The sequence below is a fragment of the Entelurus aequoreus genome, linkage group LG06 (assembly GCF_033978785.1).
Source record: "Entelurus aequoreus isolate RoL-2023_Sb linkage group LG06, RoL_Eaeq_v1.1, whole genome shotgun sequence".
NCBI classification, from domain to species: Eukaryota; Metazoa; Chordata; class Actinopteri; order Syngnathiformes; family Syngnathidae; genus Entelurus; species Entelurus aequoreus.
This window is the reverse complement of record NC_084736.1, coordinates 28,944,111-28,962,788: the sequence shown is the minus strand read 5'-3', so window position 1 is coordinate 28,962,788 and position 18,678 is coordinate 28,944,111. Positions and strand designations below refer to the sequence as shown.

General features: G+C 40.1%; 2 protein-coding genes across 5 annotated transcripts in view; one reads left to right on the top strand and one right to left on the bottom strand.

Annotated features, from left to right (window-relative positions):
- LOC133652096 (epsin-2-like) overlaps positions 1–15,061 on the top strand; it is a 39,727-nt gene extending 24,666 nt beyond the window's left edge. The window contains exons 6-9 of one of the 3 annotated variants that reach the window (XM_062050474.1): positions 4,902–5,048; positions 5,179–5,208; positions 7,059–7,286; positions 9,780–15,061. In XM_062050474.1, the coding sequence (XP_061906458.1) occupies positions 4,902–5,048; positions 5,179–5,208; positions 7,059–7,286; positions 9,780–10,093 (719 nt within the window). In that variant the 3' untranslated portion in view covers positions 10,094–15,061. Of the gene's footprint in view, positions 1–4,901; positions 5,049–5,178; positions 5,272–7,058; positions 7,287–9,779 lie in introns of all 3 variants that reach the window. The other 2 variants (XM_062050472.1, XM_062050475.1) reach the window with 2 other exon arrangements.
- Positions 4,859–18,437, bottom strand: LOC133652097 (B9 domain-containing protein 1-like). 2 transcript variants are annotated; one of them, XR_009826523.1, is made up of 9 exons: positions 18,242–18,437; positions 18,019–18,087; positions 16,917–17,028; positions 16,738–16,834; positions 16,489–16,551; positions 13,752–13,819; positions 13,481–13,670; positions 5,994–6,128; positions 4,859–5,350 (listed from the first exon to the last, which is right to left on the bottom strand). XR_009826523.1 is itself a non-coding variant. In XM_062050476.1 (7 exons), the coding sequence occupies exons 1-7, from the start codon at positions 18,302–18,304 to the stop codon at positions 13,522–13,524; spliced, it is 621 nt and encodes a 206-aa protein (XP_061906460.1). In that variant the 5' UTR covers positions 18,305–18,437; the 3' UTR covers positions 13,436–13,521. The 2 variants fall into 2 exon arrangements, 1 of the variants encoding a protein (XP_061906460.1); XM_062050476.1 differs by lacking the exons at positions 4,859–5,350; positions 5,994–6,128 and having other exon boundaries at positions 13,436–13,670.
- Positions 18,438–18,678: the final 241 nt, after the last annotated feature.

Here is an 18,678-nt window from a genome sequence, read left to right as displayed (position 1 = left end):
AATATATTGAGATATACTTTTTCGTCCATATCGCCCAGCCCTAGCGCCACAGCACAATCTATGATACACCATTTCACTGTCTTTGCATGTGTTTAATTACTATTTGCTTCAAGTTCCAATCCATAAATCAACCACACCGTATTATAAGGTCTAGGGTTCAAAGCGTAGGAAAAAAGTAGCAGCTTATAAATATGGACACATGTCAATTATTTCCATATGTAAAAGAAATACAAACGGTTCTAAAACGCAGATCTAGTACAAGCACACTCGTCAGAGAACGGAGGAGAGGAGCGTCAACCTAGCTTGAATGTGAATGAGTGAAACAAGAAAAGAATAAACTTTGTACATTTCAACAAAACAGGAATTGTGTTACAGCTAAAAGTAACCAGCTGAGAAGAGGAATATAGCAAGTATAATTCAGAAGAGTACAGCCGCCGGCCGGCAACACTTTGAGCCATAAATATGAATGAGTTGATAGACAACATGTCTTTGAGCCGCAGAGTTATGGCGATTTGGAGCAAAGTGTTTGAACATTCTGGGGTTTCAAAGGCAAGGAAGTTAAATCAAGTCTGTCTGTTCACCAAGTAGGGACGTTTATTTATTTTAGTAGCTAATGAAGGAGCTCTTTGTACATATTAATAATTAAACATAATACCTCCACGATAAATACAATTATACGATATATTGCCATTGTACAATATACTAACATATTGTTCAATATCATAATGAAAGATGCATAAATATTTGATTCATAATCAAAAAGTAGCCCCGAATCGTAATCGTAATCAAATTCTAGTACCTAGATACAAGGAAACGGTACGTCTAAAAACAGCAGACTGATTTTATTTGTAATGATACGTTAGCGATAGGGCTGAAAACAGTATCACAATATGAGTGTTTTTTTTAATCGGTCGATATTAATAATTATTGATATTTTTTATCAATAATATGGACTAGGGGAAAAATATATTACATGTAAAAATGTGTATTTCTAATGTAACCTTCCTCAAAATGTAATCTCCGCAACTATCAAGGCAGAAAGGAAAGGAAATGTCAACACAAGCATGGAAAACACTCAAACAATGTAAACAAAGTTTTAAAATCACATCAAACACTTAACAATAAGGTCTTAAAATGAAAGTGCAAAAATAAGTAATATGTAAGAAATGCTTAATAAAGCGTAAGAAAATAGTGCAAAGTGTGAAAATGTTAACAGAAACCAGAGAAGGACTATTTTCTGCAGGTTTGGTGCCAGGAAGTTACAGTTGTGCTCTAAAGCAGTGGTCCCCAACCACCGGGCCGGGGCCCAGTACCTGTCCGTGGATCGATTGGTACCGGGCCGCACAAGAAATTAAAAAAATATATATAAAAACTTTTTTTATTTTTTATTTTTAATTAAATCAACATAAAAAACACAAGATACACTTACAATTAGGGCACCAACCCAAAAAACCTCCCTCCCCCATTTACACTCATTCGCACAAAAGGGTTCTTTCTTTCTGTTATTAATATTTCTGTTTCCTACATTATATATCAATATAGATCAGTACAGTCTGCAGGGATACAGTCCGTAAGCACACATGGTTGTATTTCTTTATGACAAAAAAGAAATACAAAAAAATATATAAAATATATATACCATACACCACTTGTCCTTAATAATGTTGACAAAATAATATAATGATAAATGATACAATATATTACTGCATATGTCAGCAGACTAATTAGGAGCCTTTGTTTGTTTACTTACTACTAAAAGACAAGTTGTCTAGTATGTTCACTATTTTATTTAAGGACTTAACGGCAATAATAAACATATGTTTAATGTACCCTAAGATTTTTTGTTGAAATAAAGTCAATAATGCAAATGTTTTGTAGTCCCCTTTATTTAGAACAGTACCGAAAAGTACTGAAATAATTTTAGTATCGATACTGGTACCAAAATATTGGTATCGTTACAACACTAGTACAGATGAAATAATTAAACTGGTACTGAAAGATGTTGAAAGACAAATCTAACAAACCTTGGAGTGGTTTTATTTTAAATTTCAGTTCTGAAGTTTCTTGTTTAAATTCCCTTTGAAATGGCTGATGGTTTCAATCAGCGTGTGGACCTGAAGCGTGAAAGGGTTAATTTGCATTTAAAGGCACCCCACTCCCAAAATGGCTTATTTTCAAGAGACTGTCTGAAAGGGTCCTGAAAAAAAGCTAAATTGATGCAAAAGTTTGACCAAAGCACCGCCATCACATGTTCTGTAGACCACAAGGAAGTGTGTTAAACGTAGATTTAAAAAATATGAGCCCTTTAAAGTGATATCCACTAATGGGTTGTGGTGTCGAAACAATGCGCATTCAAGTCCAGACAGGATAGGATCACTGAGTGAAAATTATGTAATACTTCAAATAGCTATATACTTATTTGTCAATTTTCCTACTAACAACGTCGCTAAGTCTTTCAAATATGCCACACCTGCATTTGGCGCTTTGAGCAGACACTGACAGCCAGCGGACACACCAAAACTAGACTTAGAAAGCCGATGAACTGCTTCACAACACACAAACACAAGAAGAAGGTGAGGGCAAACTTTGTAGCTTTGACACGTTGGTGGTTGTAAAAGCATCAGACGTGTGTAATTGTACAAGACAGCTCTGCCGTCCGCCATTGTAGTCCTCTGTCATCGCATAGGGGATTTCTCTTGTTATTCTGGTCATGTGACGTGGCGGCGACATCATTGCTGTCCAAAAGTAAAGGTTTTGCTTGTGCACATGACAAGATTTTCCCACTCTGGGACCTGATATCCCCCCCCAAAAAAATCATCACAGGACACTCAGAATGTAGAATAAAGGCCAAAACAATGTAACACTTTGCTGTTCTGACATAAAAACGTGTGAGAGTGCACCTCTACCTGAGAACTAGAATTCTTTGTCAAGTAGGAATGCAGCTCTGCAGGCCCAGTGACATTCAGCACAGAACACAGGGGAAACTTTTCTACTGCTCAAATTCCCCCCTGTCCCACCTCCTTCAGGAACACCTATTTCTGAGACTGTGTAAAAACATTCACATCCATCTGTTAGGATGTGAATTGTTCCACACAGGACACATTTGACCAAGACCTCTGTGCAACCCTCATCAATCCGTTAGCATCAACAGAAATGCAATGGAGGCTGATTTTTAGTTTGTTGTGCTCCACTTACTGTGCATATCTCTTCTGCTATGTAAACATGGCAGTCGAGTCTGTAATGGAAACGGAACGCTTGTTGCCTGGGGTGTGCCCCAACTTCCTGTCTGTCGGCGAGCAGTAAGGTGATGACAAAGTTTGATAGTTGAGTGATTTGTGACACCATAATCTGTCTGATATACTCTACTTCAGTGTTTTTCAACCACTGTGCGCCGTGAGATAGTCTGGTGTGCCGTGTTCATGTACATACCTTAATTGTTTCCAAACGGTGTCTGTAACACGGCAGTAAAATGGTTGATCAAACAAAACAGAAGTCATCGTCATGGACCCACTAGCTGCGGAAGCTAGCTCTCCAATCAGCTGAACAGACTCCACGATGACATTTTGGTAAATTTACTGAGGAATTTGTGAAAGTGAAACAATACAAAACGAATGCCATTGTAAGTTAATAATACTAACACAGACACGTGTTAGCATATTAGCTAATGCTAACGACGCTAGCGTCATTACATTACGATAGCACGTAGAAATGAAACACTCCTACAGACATAACACATGAGACGGTTTAGTAAGTATGAATTGTTTTAGTTATATTGTAAAACTTTTAAACATTGCTTGGAGTGATGACTGAAAAATCTAGACGAGTAGAAACGCCATAGACGGTAAGAATACCGAACAGGACTTCAACTTCTGGTTGAAGTGCTCAGTCGAAACAGAAGAGCAATGCTGCACCTGCAGTGAGTGAACTTGTCCAAAAGATGGCGCCATAGCACAAACAATAACACATAATTTCAGTGTATTAGTTTTTTGGTTTTTTTTAAAGCTATTTGTATAATGACCGTCATTAGCCACAGTTTAATAAGCCGCAGGGTTCAAAGCCTCTCTCATAAGAATTGTGAATGATGTGCAAAATTCCAAAAAAGTGCAGTTTCCCTTTAAGCCAAGGGCTGGGCAATATAGCTGAAAACTGTATCACGACATGAGTGTTTTATATCGGTCAATATCGTTATATATTGATATTTTTTATGACCTATCTAAAATAAGGAGCAGGAGAGAACATATTAAATGTGTAACCTTCCTCTGATTATAATCATCTCAGCTCTCAGGGCAGAAAGTTGGTTTCCTGCTGGCCCCACTATGGACTGGACTCTCACTATTGTGTTAGATCCACTATGGACTGGACTTTCACAATATTATGTCAGACCCACTCGACATCCATTGCTTTCGGTCTCCCCTAGAGGGGGGGGACCCACATATGCGGTCCTCTCCAAGGTTTCTCATAGTCATTCTCATCGACGTCCCACTGGGGTGAGTTTTCCTTGCCCTTATGTGGGCTCTGTACCGCGTATGTCGTTGTGTCTTATGCAGCCCTTTGAGACACTTGTGATTTAGGGCTATATAAATAAACATTGATTGATTGAAAGAAAAGGAAATGCCAATACAAGCATGGAAAACAAACACATAAATAAACACATTTCTAAAATCACATTGAACCCTTTAATAATAACGGTAATAAAACAAGTTGGTGGTATTAATGGTCTCGGTGGGGACGAGCGCCTTGCATCATTTACAGACCACGTTGGTTTTCCTACAAAGAAGAAAAATAAAATTATCGAACGTTTTATCAAACACATTCTTTATTGATATATCGATTATGTATCTTTTGCAATATGTACTATCGTTTTGTCGCCCAGCCCTACTTAAGCCCTTCTTTCTCCCAAGGTTCTACTCCTAAAAGGGCAGCGGACCCATGGGGGGCTCCTACCTCTGTGCCACCCATGAAGAGCAGTGATCCCTGGGCTTCAAATTCCACCCCTGCGTCTGACCCCTGGGGATCAGCCGCTACTCGCCCCAAGGCTTCCAACACAGGTAACCCTCATGGAAATGTACTCACCTCCTTGCATGCATGTCTCATTTCGTCTCCAAGGATATCCATATTGGTTTTGTCTGTTTCCATCCATGCGTGTTTGCTTTATATGTGTATGTTGTCCTCCTGTAGGTAGCTTTGACCTGTTCACTGAATCCAATGGTACGTCCAAAGAGGACTTCTCAGAGTTTGACAGCCTGCGCTCCTCCTCCTCTGTCCCTGCTGGTACTCACCCTGTCCTCGTCTCTCTATTGACACGGAGTCTGTGTTGTTTTTCCTCTGTGTCCTCAGATGGGTACAATTTCTGGAGGGCACAGACACATGTCTTGTCTTTGTATGTATTTGTCCCCGGACTAGAGTAATAGGATGGCAGCAAGTTCTTGTTCCCCCATGACATCATCTGATTACTCTGGTCGGGTATCACTCGGGTGTGAATCTACCGCATTTTCTGGACTATAGAGCGCACCGGTATATAAGACGCACACACTAAATTTTAGAAGAAACATTTTTTTGGCCATATATTAGCTGCACCAGACTATAAACCGCAGATATATAAGTTGTGAAGTAAATATTTTGTATATGACTATTTACATACCTTAATTGTTACCAAACTGTGTCTGTAACACAGCAGTAAAACGGATGATCAAACAAAACAGAAGTCATTGTCATGGACCATTGTCATGCTCTCCAATCAGCTAAACAGACTAAGTCCACGGTGACGTTTTTGTGATTTACTAAACTAAAACGATACAAAAAGAATGCTGTTGTAAGTTAACAATAATAACGAAGACACTTGTAAATGTGTTAGCATATTAGCTAATGCTAACGACACTAGCTTCATTACATTATGATAACATGTACAAATAAGCATGAAAACACTCCTACATTCATTGCACATGGGACGGTTTAGTAACTAAGAATTGTTTTAGTTGTATTGTAAAACTTACAAACGTTGCTTGGAGTGATTAATGAAGAATCCGTAGGAGTAGACACACTATGGACAATTAGAAGATGGAATGGCACTTCTACTTGCAGTTGAAGGCTCAGCCTAAACAGAAGGGCTCACTGCAGCATTGCAGCACCTGCAGTGAAAGAACTCGTCAAAAAGATGGCAGCAACAACACTTATTCAGTGTCTCTGCTTGTTTTTTTTAATAACTATTTGCATTATGGCCGTCAGCGAAGAAAAATCCATAAATTAGCTGCTCTGTTTAATAAGCCGCAGGGATCAAAGGGCAGGAAAAAAGTAGCAGCTTATAGTCAGACATTTATGGTAGTCTTTTTTTTTTTAAACATCAAAAATGAGCCATCTGATTTTTGGTACATGCATTTTTTTGTTAGAAACCCACTAACTCAAATGTTCCCGATGTAGGGCTGTTCGGGTCAAAAACAGTTTGGCACAGGTCTTTGTGTTTTCTTGTTGTGGTTTGACTCTGTGGTTCGTGTGATGCTCATATTTGATACAGTCAAGGAACAGAACATACACTTTGGAAGATCATCCTCTTCAAAAGATAAGCCAGTGTGTAAAATGAGGTGTGGTCTGTTAAAGGGGATTTGCATTTTTTTGTTTTGTTTTTTCTACCATTCACAATCTTTATATAAGACAAGAACACACATATTTTTCTTATTTTGTCTTCTAAGTCATAAATAAACGCTAGCAAAAGTCAGCTAAAAATGAAGTCACTCTTTAAAGCAGTCGGTTTCTGAAGCAACTTTGGCTAAAATCTGACAAATTCCTGGGTAGTTAGCTAAACTATTAGCCTTTTGTCTCTGCCATATGTGAGGCTCACTTGCCCTGATGACATGGTCAGGTGTTTTTAGTCGTGAAAGGCTTGCTGGGTTCGATGCCCCTCCATAACGTAGCTTGCTGTCTACCTCTGATGTCCTCCCTCCCGTACAAGAATAATCCCATGACTTTATTTGCAACTGACCTGCAGACGGATGCTCACCAAGTCAAGCCGACAGACGATAGTACTCAGGCAACATGCTATAACCACAACTTGTGTTTCCTAGGTGACGGTGGCATAGCGTCGTCTATTCCCTCCCAAGCCAGCCTTGCCAGCAGTAGCAGCCTGGACATCTTTGACCCGCTTCCCACCTCCTTTTCTTCCTCCACTAACTCAACCAGGAAGACTCCAGAGTCCTTCCTGGGGCCCAATGCTGCCCTGGTGAATTTGGACTCTCTGGTGACCAAACCAACTCAACCTGCGCCAGCGTTCAACCCATTCTTGGCTTCAGCAGGTAGGCAGAGGATGAAAAGAAAACATGTCTGCTTTTAAATTGGAACTATATTTAGCAGACACTAAAATGAACCCATTTACTAATATTGATACTTCATCAGATCACAGTAGTTTCTTTCAGGACATACAACAGTTTTCTTCATTGAGCCAGAAAAAAAACATTATACCAGCCCTGGAAAAAAACTACGGAATCAGATTTGGAGGCTGTTCATTCAGTTTAATTTTGTAGAAAAAAAATTATGTAAAAAAAACTTTAATTAAACTTTAGTCATTTAAAATGACAACTTATTGGCTTTAAGAAACACTCAAATAAATCAAGAATTTAAATTGTGGTAGTAATAGTTTCATTTTTAGATCAAGCAGAGTGAAATGATGGATTTACTCAATTCTGAGGAAGCACTTAAGGAATTGTGAAAAACACTCCAGCAGTACTTTGTTGCACCACCTCAGTCTTTTAAAAGGAGCTTGCAGCCTCTGAGGCAACGAGTGACAAACAGAAATCTTCATCAATCTTGCTCCAACTTTCTCTGATTGCAGCTTGGAGTCTTGTCATCCGCCATTTCCACCACACATTTTACATTGGATTGACATCATTGACCTCGTGTATCTTTCTTCAGGGAAACTTCTTACACTTTTTGCTCTATCAAGATGCATTATTGTGTAGAAAAATGATGTTGTCACTCCCAAACATCCTTTCCATGGATGGAGTCGGAGACATAAAGTAAACGTGTGCATTTATTGACAATGTAATGACAACCATCTTTAGCTGACATGCAGCACAAATCATCAATGAGTTTGCAAATGTGCACGTTTTCTTCAGGCGGTTGTCTTCATAAATCTCATTGGAAGCCAAAGCAAACAAATGTTGCAGCTTCATCACCTTGTCCAATGCAGATTCACCATTAATCACTGAATATGACTTTCATCCAGTCATCCATAGTCCACCATCGGAACCTTGTTTTTTATGTTTACATGTTCATGACGGCTTTTCTTTGGTTTTTCTGTTTACATCCTGTTTCCTTTAGGCACTGTCTTACAGTTCTCTCACAGACGCTGACGCCAGTTTTGTTCTTCATTTGTGCATTTTCTCTTTTCAAGACATATTGCCTGGAAGTTTTCTGATGATGTTGTCCTTGGTCTACCAGTATCTTACAAGCTTCCCATGTTGTGTGTACTTGTTCCATATTTCACACACAGCTGACTGTGAACAATCAACATCTTGTGCAACATTTCACCTTCTTGAAGAACTTTTATCTCAATTGACACCTCTTGTGTTGGAGCCATGATTCATGTCAATCCACCTGCTGCAACAGCCCTCCAAAGTGTGAACACTCCTTTTTAACTGCAGACAAATGAACACATTTCATCTGATGCATGTGTTAGCTTTAGAAATTAACTTTTACAGGGCGATTCCATCATTTGTTCCTCAGAAGTGAGTATTCCATAGTTTTGTTGCATATACATATTTTGCATCATTGGAATCTCAACCATCAAATATTAACCAAAACTTACATTAATAGCAACTATTCAAATTATAACCTCATTATTATACCCTCTTACGTGCGACAATCCTCTGTTAGCTGTAACTTATCACGAGTGTTGCCAACTCTCTGAAAAATATATAGTAATACATTTTAATACAACCGATTCTCTTCACTCGTTGTGGTTATTTTTTGTGAAATCATTTTTATACTATATAAATGCATGTTTTGGAATTTGGAGAACAATTTTCTGCACCGAGGATGTTGTTGTGGCTTGTACAGCCCTTTGAGACACTTGTGATTTAGGGCTATATAAATAAACATTGATTGATTGATTGAATGTTTAGTGCTAGGAAGTTACAACTGTGCTCTAAAGAGTAAGCGCGGCTTAGGTGGTATTAGCGGTCTTGCCTTGTTTCATTCACAGACCACATTGGTCTGACTACGGTCTCTTTTTTTAAAAAATCCCAAAACCTGTCCAGGTGACTTTTCCTCTTGTATCCACAATTTCTTTTTTTTGACATTCTCTTCTCACAAACTTGATAGTTGATACTGTTACCTGATTGGCTTTTAGCGTGTCACTCCCACTGATCAGTGATCACTTCCTGTGTTGCTCGGTTACCAGAGAGCGAGTGTTCATGCAACCAACCTTGCTTCCATACTTCCTCTTTCTTCCAACAAAGATGGAACAAATTAAATGTTTTGCACATTTTTCATTGATATCAATTACCGTATTTTTCGGACTATAAGTCGCAGTTTTTTTTCATAGTTTGGCCGGGCTCCAGTGCGACTTATATATGTTTTTTTCCTTCTTTATTAATGGATTTTCGGCAGGTGCGACTTATACTCCGAAAAATACGGTACAAGTCTATGACAATATATATATTGATATCCTTTTATCGCCCAGCTCTAATTCAAATCAACACATTTATTCAATTTTTTTTTCCCGGACAGTATTGTAAAATAAAGCTGTTATTGATAATAAAACATTTATTATTCATGTTCCTGTGCAGGTGGTGCCGCCCCGGCCTCCAGCGCCCACGCCAACCCCTTCCAGGTGGGCCAGCCCGCCCCCCCCACCCTCAACCAGATGCGCGTCAGCCCCATGCCCTCGGGTTTCGGCGCCGCCATGTCCGACCCCATGTCCAGCCAGCCCGTCACCATGGTGCCCCTGGCGGGCATGGCCCCCGCCGGCCACCACCCGATGGCCAGCATGAGTTCGGGCGCCGGAATCCCCGCCTCCATGTCCATACCCCAACCCCTGATCAGCATGCCGCCTCAGGCCGGCGCGCAGCCCACTGGAGCCACCAACCCCTTTATTTTGTGAAGGTGGGCCCACCGCCATCTTGTCCCCTCCTTTAGGGCGTCTGGTCCCGTTTAACCCTTTTATAACCTTAACCTCTTCCCCTCTCTCTCTCTCTCTCTCTCTCTCTCTGTCTCTCTCTCTCTCTCTCTCTCTCTCTCTCTACACGCCGCCTGGTTGTGTTGTCCTCCATCACACATCAGACCTTAGACTTGTTGTTGTTTTGGGACACGCTCCTTCCTTCTGTGCAAGCCTGACTGTACTAACGCCAGGATCTTATTTCCTCACCACAGCTAATCTTTTATAAGCCCTGTCAGCTGGTGTGTGTACGTGTGTGTGAGAGTAAGTGTGTGTGTGTGTGCACATATTAGTGCTTTTACACTGTGGATCTTCCAGTGGGCTTCTCTTACTGGAGTTAGAATGACAAAGACCATTTGTTGTGTTTATACTCCGTGTACGTGTGTGTGTGTGTGTGTGTGTGTGTGTGTGTGTGTGTGTGTGTGTGTGTGTGTGTGTGTGTGTGTGTGTGTGTGTGTGTGTGTGTGTGTGTGTGTGTGTGTGTGTGTGTGTGTGTGTGTGTGTGTGTGCGTGTGTGTTACTAAGCAGGGATTTTGCACATTTTGTTGTTTTTTTCCTTACAATTTATTTTGGCGACTGTTGGGCTCACCGTTACTCCTTAGCTTCGGGGAAGGGGTCTAGAACAAGTCCCACTGGGGACTTCCTCTGTCCACACTTACTGGGCGTCCCATGACAGTACCCCCCTCCCACAACTCTCTACGTTGACACCCGGGCGTCACAGGATTCCCTTTGAACGCTTCTCAAACATCCACGGTGACGCGTAACCTTACATCCCCCGCTGCGTGTGTGTGTGTGGACAGGAGTAGACAGTAGTATCGGCACACACACACACACGCTGAGGCATTGTGGGACTTGTTTTGTGTCTAGGATCAAAGGGAAGTGTGTGTGCGACGAGAAAGAGACCGTATCACCCTTGTGAGGAGTTAGGCTCCGCAATGATGATGTCCGCATTTTCTGACGTAGGTCACAAGCTGTGACTGACCCGGTGGACGCACCCACACACACACTTATACACACACTAGCGCGGTGGAACAAAGAAACAAAATGCTGTCATGAATGAAGTGTTCTTCACTCCGTGCCGCCCCCTAGTGGAGTGTTTTCTACACCACAGCCTCTTGTAGCCCTTCCCTTAGAAGCACAACTGTTACCAAAGTCCTAGCGGTTTATTTTTTATTTTTTTTTGAGGCACACTCCCGTTCTTACTGTTTTTTTTCCCCCGACGTAGTTGAAAGCTAGTGATGGGTGAAAGGATACTGATGATCGATACATTAACACGTGACCAATACAGCTGCCATGTCGCTGGACTGTGAAGCACAAACGGGAACTTATTTGGGCCCACAGGTGTTAGCCAGCGTGTAATCAAATAAGTCGCAGGAAAGGGAACATTTTGACCTGAGTGCACCAAATGTTTACTATTTGGCCCATTTTTATTTTCTTTGTGTAGCTACTCGTTAAAAAAAAGATATTTTTTGATCATTTTATTTGTAGGTCACACCCAATGACCAGTAATAAACACCAACACAGCACCAGTGCATTGTGAATACAGGTAGTGAGTGTGCCATACGCTCACTGAGGCATCATTTAATAGGAGTGTGAATCGTTGGCTACCTAACGATTCCATCCGATTCTTGGTGGGACAATTCGATTCAGAATCGATTGCTGATTCAAACAGAGTCTCTCAATGTGTTTGGTGTAATAATACTAAGGGAACCCTTTCAAAACATGTTGGAAAAGCTCATTCTGGTTGCATGGAGATGGCCTGAAAACGTTTTGTTTTTTTTAATCGATTTTTGAAAATGATGAATCGATTTAGAATTTGGAAGAATAAGAATCGCCATTCGGATGTGAATTTTTTTTTTTGTGCACCACATATTCCTTTTTGTGTAGCTGCTTGTTAAAAAACAGAAACCCAATATAAATATAATATCTAACTGTGAAACGCCAACACAGTATCAGTGCAGGGTCGATACAGGTAGTGAGTGTGCCATGCGCTCACTAAGGCGCCATTTGTGTGAATCGTTGGCCACCTAACGATTTGACCCGATTCCTGGGGTGACGGTTTGATTCAGAATCGATTCCTGATTCAAACCGATTCTTGCAATGTATTTGTTGTAGTAATTCTAATTAATTCAAAACACGTTGGAAAAGCTAATTCTGGTCTAAAAACGTTTTTTTGATAATCAATTCTTATAAAAAAAAAAATTCAAATCAATTTTTGAGAATTATGAATTGAGTTTCAATCTGGATAAATTAGAATTGCGATTTTTTTTTTTCTTTCCTGCAGCCCTACTTTATGGCTCGTTGACCACCCTTGCACTTTTCATATTTTTTTTGTGTAGCTACTCCTTAAAAAAATAGATACAAATGTTAGCTAACTATTGGTTTTATTTGAAGGTCAAAGGTGATGACTTTTTTTAATTAGCAGATGGCGGCCGACCAGGTAGTGAGTGTGCCACACGCTCACTGAGGTGTCATTTACCCATCACTACGCTACTTTTTTCCCCAAGTTTGTGACAAAGTGTTTGAGTCTCCAGAAGAGATAAATAAGTCTTTGTCCATCACTGCCAATATTTTCTTTTTACACTTTAGTTTCCTCTCTTGATGTCATTTTTCCTCTTCATTGCAGACCTTTTATTTTCTCTCAGGCAAAAAGGAGGCGCAGCTTCAATGGGATGTGAAGTGAATGAGAGCCGGTTTGATGAATGGATGAATGAATTGCAACACAACTATAATATGCAAACATTGAGAGAAAAGATGCCTGATGTGATTTGCTAATAGTCTTTATCGTACGGCTAATTAGTCATTTAGCTAAGAAGCGACACTTTCTCACTCGACTTCGATATTCAAGTGAACATGAAAAAAAAAAAGACGACACTGCAAATGACCACTTTTTATGCGCAGAGGGGCAGCGATGCGTCGTTACGTATTTACTAACAGACTGTCCTGTCTTTATAGGCGTTAATAATAGCCACCTTTCTATTCCTTTCTCACAGTACTGGGGAGCAGGCTGCTTTTTATCGCTTACAAGCTGTCGGCATTATAACTGTATAATATAATTTATCATTTGTACTATTGTAACATAACGTTCTTCCGTTGACCTTATTTTTTGTTATCAGTCTAATGGGTTTTTGTAGAAAAAAAGAAGTCCCCGTGGAATTTAACGGCGTCTAAAAGAAAAAGGAGCGCAGCGAGGACGAGTGTAGCTGCATTGGTTCAAAATAAAATTATATCACTTCTGCTCTGAACTCTTGTCTTTTCTTGTTCAACATGAAAACAGTGCAAAGCAGATCATTGCCAAGTTGAACTTTATGTAAAAATACAAAAGACACTTACAAAAGCGAGGTTTAAATATAAAAGGTTGTTCGCAGAGAAGATCAGAAGTTACTTTGGTCTTCTGTGGACCAGCTGGACGCGGCGTGAGATTGGGGGTTTGCAGGTCCCGAGTCGTAGCCCAGTTTCTTCAGGTCCTTCATCATGATGCTGAAGCACACGGTGACAAATCCTTGGGAGCAAACTCGTGTCACTGCAACACACATGAAAGCAAGTTGATACAAAGTAACCGTAGAGACGATATTGTAGCCTGGGATCTACGAGGCACACGCACCTTCTCTCCCTTCGCCTTGGGCGACTACTTTAGGGTCCGTGTACTCGGGCCGACGACCCATTAGCCAGCTGAGGAGGAGACACTGATTTAGATCATTAACATAATACCTTACACAAGTATTTTAGCATGCTAACGTTTTATGCTAGCATTTTAGCAAATTTTCTACATAACTCAATTATGGATTCTGTTACTTGGCGCCACATTGCCAACTGTTCCTATGTTAGCATGCTAACCGGTAAAGAGCTAGCATACATCTAAGATGGCGCCTGTCACTACTTGATCGGTCCACGTCAACTTGTTCCACGGCAGTTATGTTCGTGCACATGTCACTGTTAGCATGGTTTCTTCGTTTTGTTCATTTTTATTTCAGTAACAATGTCATATAAAAGATAAGAATAACATTTAAAAATAAAGTATTTATTTTGGAACTGTACAGAAACCCAAATGATGTGCCTTAAAAGGCAAAGAAAATATATTTTTTTACTACTTTATTTACATCAAATATATAAATTACCAATACTACTTTGTTTTAGGCTGCAGATATTAGAGGTGCACAAAAAAATTGCAATTCATATTATTCCCGATTTTAAATCGGATTCGTAGTTTTCAGAAATGTATTTGAAATAGTATTTTTTTACATTTCAAATATTTTTTCTTTAAAAGAGTCAGTTTTCCAAAAGTTTTTTTAAGCCATCTTCATGCAACCAAAAGGAGCTTTTCTAACCTGCAACCTGTTTTGAAAAGGTGTCGTTATAATTATTACACCAAATAATATGTTGCAAGAATCAGTTTGAATCCAGAATCGTGTTAAATCAAGCATTGATTATAAATCGATTCGTCACCCCAGGAATCGGAATCGGATTGAATCGTTAGTGCCCAAGAGATCATACCCCTAATACTTCTATGATAGCGCCAAAATACGGAATCTACGATTAGTAGTTAAAAAAAAGTATAAAATTGGCTACAAAACTAGACATGTCCGATAATATCGGACGATAAATGCTTTAAAATGTGATATCGGAAATAATCGGTATCTGTTTCAAAAAGTAAAATGTATGACTTTTAAAAACGCAGCTGTACGGAGTGGTACACGGACGTAGGGAGAAGTACAGAGCGCCAATAAACCTTAAAGGCACTGTCTTTGCGTGCAGGCCCAATCACATAATATCTACGGCTTGTCACACACACACAAGTGAATGCAATGCATACTTGGTCAACAGCCATACAGGTCACACTGAGGGTAGCGTATAAACAACTTTAAAACTGTTACAAATATGAGCCACACTGTGGCTCACACCTAACAAGAATGACAAACACATTTCGGGAGAACATCCGCACCGTAACACAACAGAACAAATACCCAGAACCCCTTGCAGCACTAACTCTTTCGGGACGCTACAATAACCACCCCCCCCCCCCCCCCCCCGCTACCCTCCCACATTTTGGAAAACCTTGTTACATTGTTTAATGCATCCAGCGGGGCATCACAACAAAATTAGGCATAATAATGTGTTAATTCCACGACTGTATATATCGGTATCGGTTGATATCGGAATTGGTAATTAAGAGTTGGACAATATCGGGATATCGGCAAAAAAGCCATTATCGGAAATCTCTATACAAAACCTTCAGTGGAACAGCTTACATACTTTTAGATGACACCAAGTAATAAAATCCATGATCATTAGGTTTAAAAGTATAAATTAGCTACAATGTTAGCATAAGACATTAGGAGAAACATCTTAAAATACTTTTAATATGGCGCCAAGCAACAGAATGGTGCATCCAACAAGCTAAATGCTAGCATTAAATGTGAGCATGCTAGCATACTTTGAAAATGGCGCCAAATAACAGGAACTGTCACGCCAATTTTCTTCCCATCACAAAAACCTTCCTAACCCCCATTTACTTCCGGGGTCATTTCCACTTACGTCAGTTCCTCTTACTTACGTCATTTCCTCTCACGTCATTGCCAGCGATCGATAAATCCAAATCTCCTGAAAATGGTGGTGTCACTGGATGATATTCGTCTTTACCTGTCCCAGGGGACTTATGTCAAACACCAGCAGGCTTCGCAACATTTCAAGCGGAGTGTTAGGGCCGCTGCTGCGAACTTCTGTCTTCGTGGTAACGTGCAAAAAATATGAATTAATATATAATACTGTTAAATGTCTGTACTACTTTAAATCAACATTATTGTTGAAACCATTTCACTAATATTAATTAATATATAATACTGTTAAATGTCTGTACTTTAAATCAACAGTATTGTTGAAACATTTCAGTAGTATTAATTAATATATAATGTTAAATGTCTGTACTTTAAATCAACATTATTGTTGATAATTCAGACGTTTTGTTAACGCTGTATTATAAAAAAGAGTCAAACGAAGTGCTATCGATCGCTGTCAATGACGTAAGAGGAACTGACGTAAGCGGAAATGACCCCGGAAGTAAATGGGGGTTAGGAAGGTTTTTGTGATGGGAAGAAAATTGGCGTGACAGAACCATGAATAGGTAAAAAAAAAAAGTACAGTTAGCTAAAATGCTAGCATAAAACATTAGCATAGTGACAGAGGAACAGCCAATATAGTAAAATCCATGATTATTAGATTAAAATATAAATAATTATCTAAATGTTACCATTAGCATGCTAACAGGTAAACAGCTAGCTAAGATGGCGCCATGGCAATACCTTGAAAGTCAGTAGTGGTGTAGTCTTTGTAAATCAACTCACCTGGTGAACTTCTGAAGTCTCCATGTGGGCTCAGGAACAAACATGGCCATGGTCCTGGTGTGTCTGCATGCACATGGACTACTTAGTACTATAAAGTTGTGTAAACAGGCGCACGTCAATTGTTGATTCATGATTGAATGACGGAACTTTGTGTGGAATTTCACCGCAAATAAATTGCTACTTTTAACTTAGAGGAGCGGCTCCACACTGTGTATGGAGACGCATCATTAGTAAGAGAGTAGTACTGACTGTCCAGGTGTGATGGGGATGTGTGTCGCTCCGTAGCCTCGGACCACGTCGTTGCCGAACACGTCCGGTCCATAAACGCTCACCACAAGCTGAGGCCCTTCCACAATAATTGCAATATTCCCATAAACAGGACTTTGTATGAACACAAGATCCATACTGCGTACGAGTGCGATACTCACACCCTGAAGGGTTCGTACTCTTGAACGTTACATCCAGCGGGAAGTTCCAGATCAGCTTGTGGGACGCCTGACTGCCTTTACATGTTATTTGAGTGATGCCCTCCTCCAAACCCTACGGAGAGATGCAAAACATTAGGTAGTCATTAATTAGGTCATTATTAAGAAAAAGTAAAGACATTCCCATTGACCGATATGAAAAACACAGATCAGTGCAGTGTCAATACATGTAGTGAGTGTGCCACACACACACACTTATGTAAAATGTGAAGGCAGTTTGAAAAAATAAAACAAATTAATTGCAATAAAAAACTCTGATTTGTCCTACTCCTTATCAGGTGTGTTAAATGTATGTAAACATTTTAATACTCTGCTTCATGATGATGCAATGTATTTGTGCACCACTGCTAAGTGTTAAGGTAATGTAACCCATTTTTATGGGCTTACCTCTTTGTGATGTTAAATTCCTGTTGTACAGTATATGCCTTGAGCTCTTACTTTGAAGGCGCTAAGAGCGGAAGTAGTGAACCGTTGTAGTGGAGCGGAGGTTTTGAAAGAAAGGAAATCAAGTGGTCCTCGTCTTTATTCCACATACATCAAAAGACAGCAGCAAGATGAAAGAAGTCTTCGTGCTTTCTGACAAGACGAAGCTAGCTGACTCTCCGAACTTTACGGTAATCCGACGTCTTTCTTTTCCACCCCTGCCACCAATGTAACCGAGGGTTTATATATGTCGCCTATAATGTATTAAATAACAAACACGGAGGCTCCAGTTTTACACGAGGACCACTTTATTTCCTTTCTTTGAAAACCTCTGCTCCACTACAACGTGTCACCACTTCCGTTCTTAGCGCCTTCAAAATAAGAGCTCAAGGCATATACTGTATAGCAGCTTATAACAGGAGGCAAGCCCATAAAAATAGGTTACAGTAGTAACATATAATTATAATCCGAGTAAATGCAGGACTCATCTCTGGCTATGGTTAGAATTATAATCCTAATCATACAAAACTATGCTTTAAAAAAAATAAATTAAAAAAATACAACTTTATTGCACTGCATTGTCTTAACATTGACAAGAAGGAAATGACGTCATCCAACTTACGGTGGTCGGAATCCAGTCTTGGCCGTAAACGTAGCAGTATTTGCAGTATAAGTTGTCATAGGAGGGGAACTGCAATACAATAAAAACACCAAACATCAATTTAAAGAAGTAAAGTGGAAATTCTATTTCTTAAACTTCGAACACTGGAGACAAACACTGGCTAATGCTAATGCTAAGGCTAGCTAGTTAGCGGCTGGGTCAAAGACGAGGCAACAAAACTCACGTCAGCGCCTTCAATCTGTCCGTTGACCGAGAGGAGGAACACCGACGGGTTACTCGCGGCCATCACAGCTCCGTTTTTAACGTCGAAAGACGTTTTAGCGGCGAGCGTCTTCGAAGAAACATTTAGCTCGCTCGTCGCGCTAGCCAAACGCCTGCCTGCTGTTGCCAAGGCGACGCCAGCTACGAAACGCCAGGAGGGACAAACTTCACGGAAATGCAAAAAGGACGGACCATGATACCGCTAATGTCCACAAGATGGCGGCAGATGAACGGGATTGCCTCTCATGCCTCTGGGAGTGTTATATAGGTAACGTCCACAAGGTGGCGGCAGCGTAGAGCATGGAATAAACTAAAAAAGTGACACAAACAGAAGACTTTGGATGAACATGTCAAAATCGGTAGTTATTACTATATTCGGAAATGAATACATGATGAAAA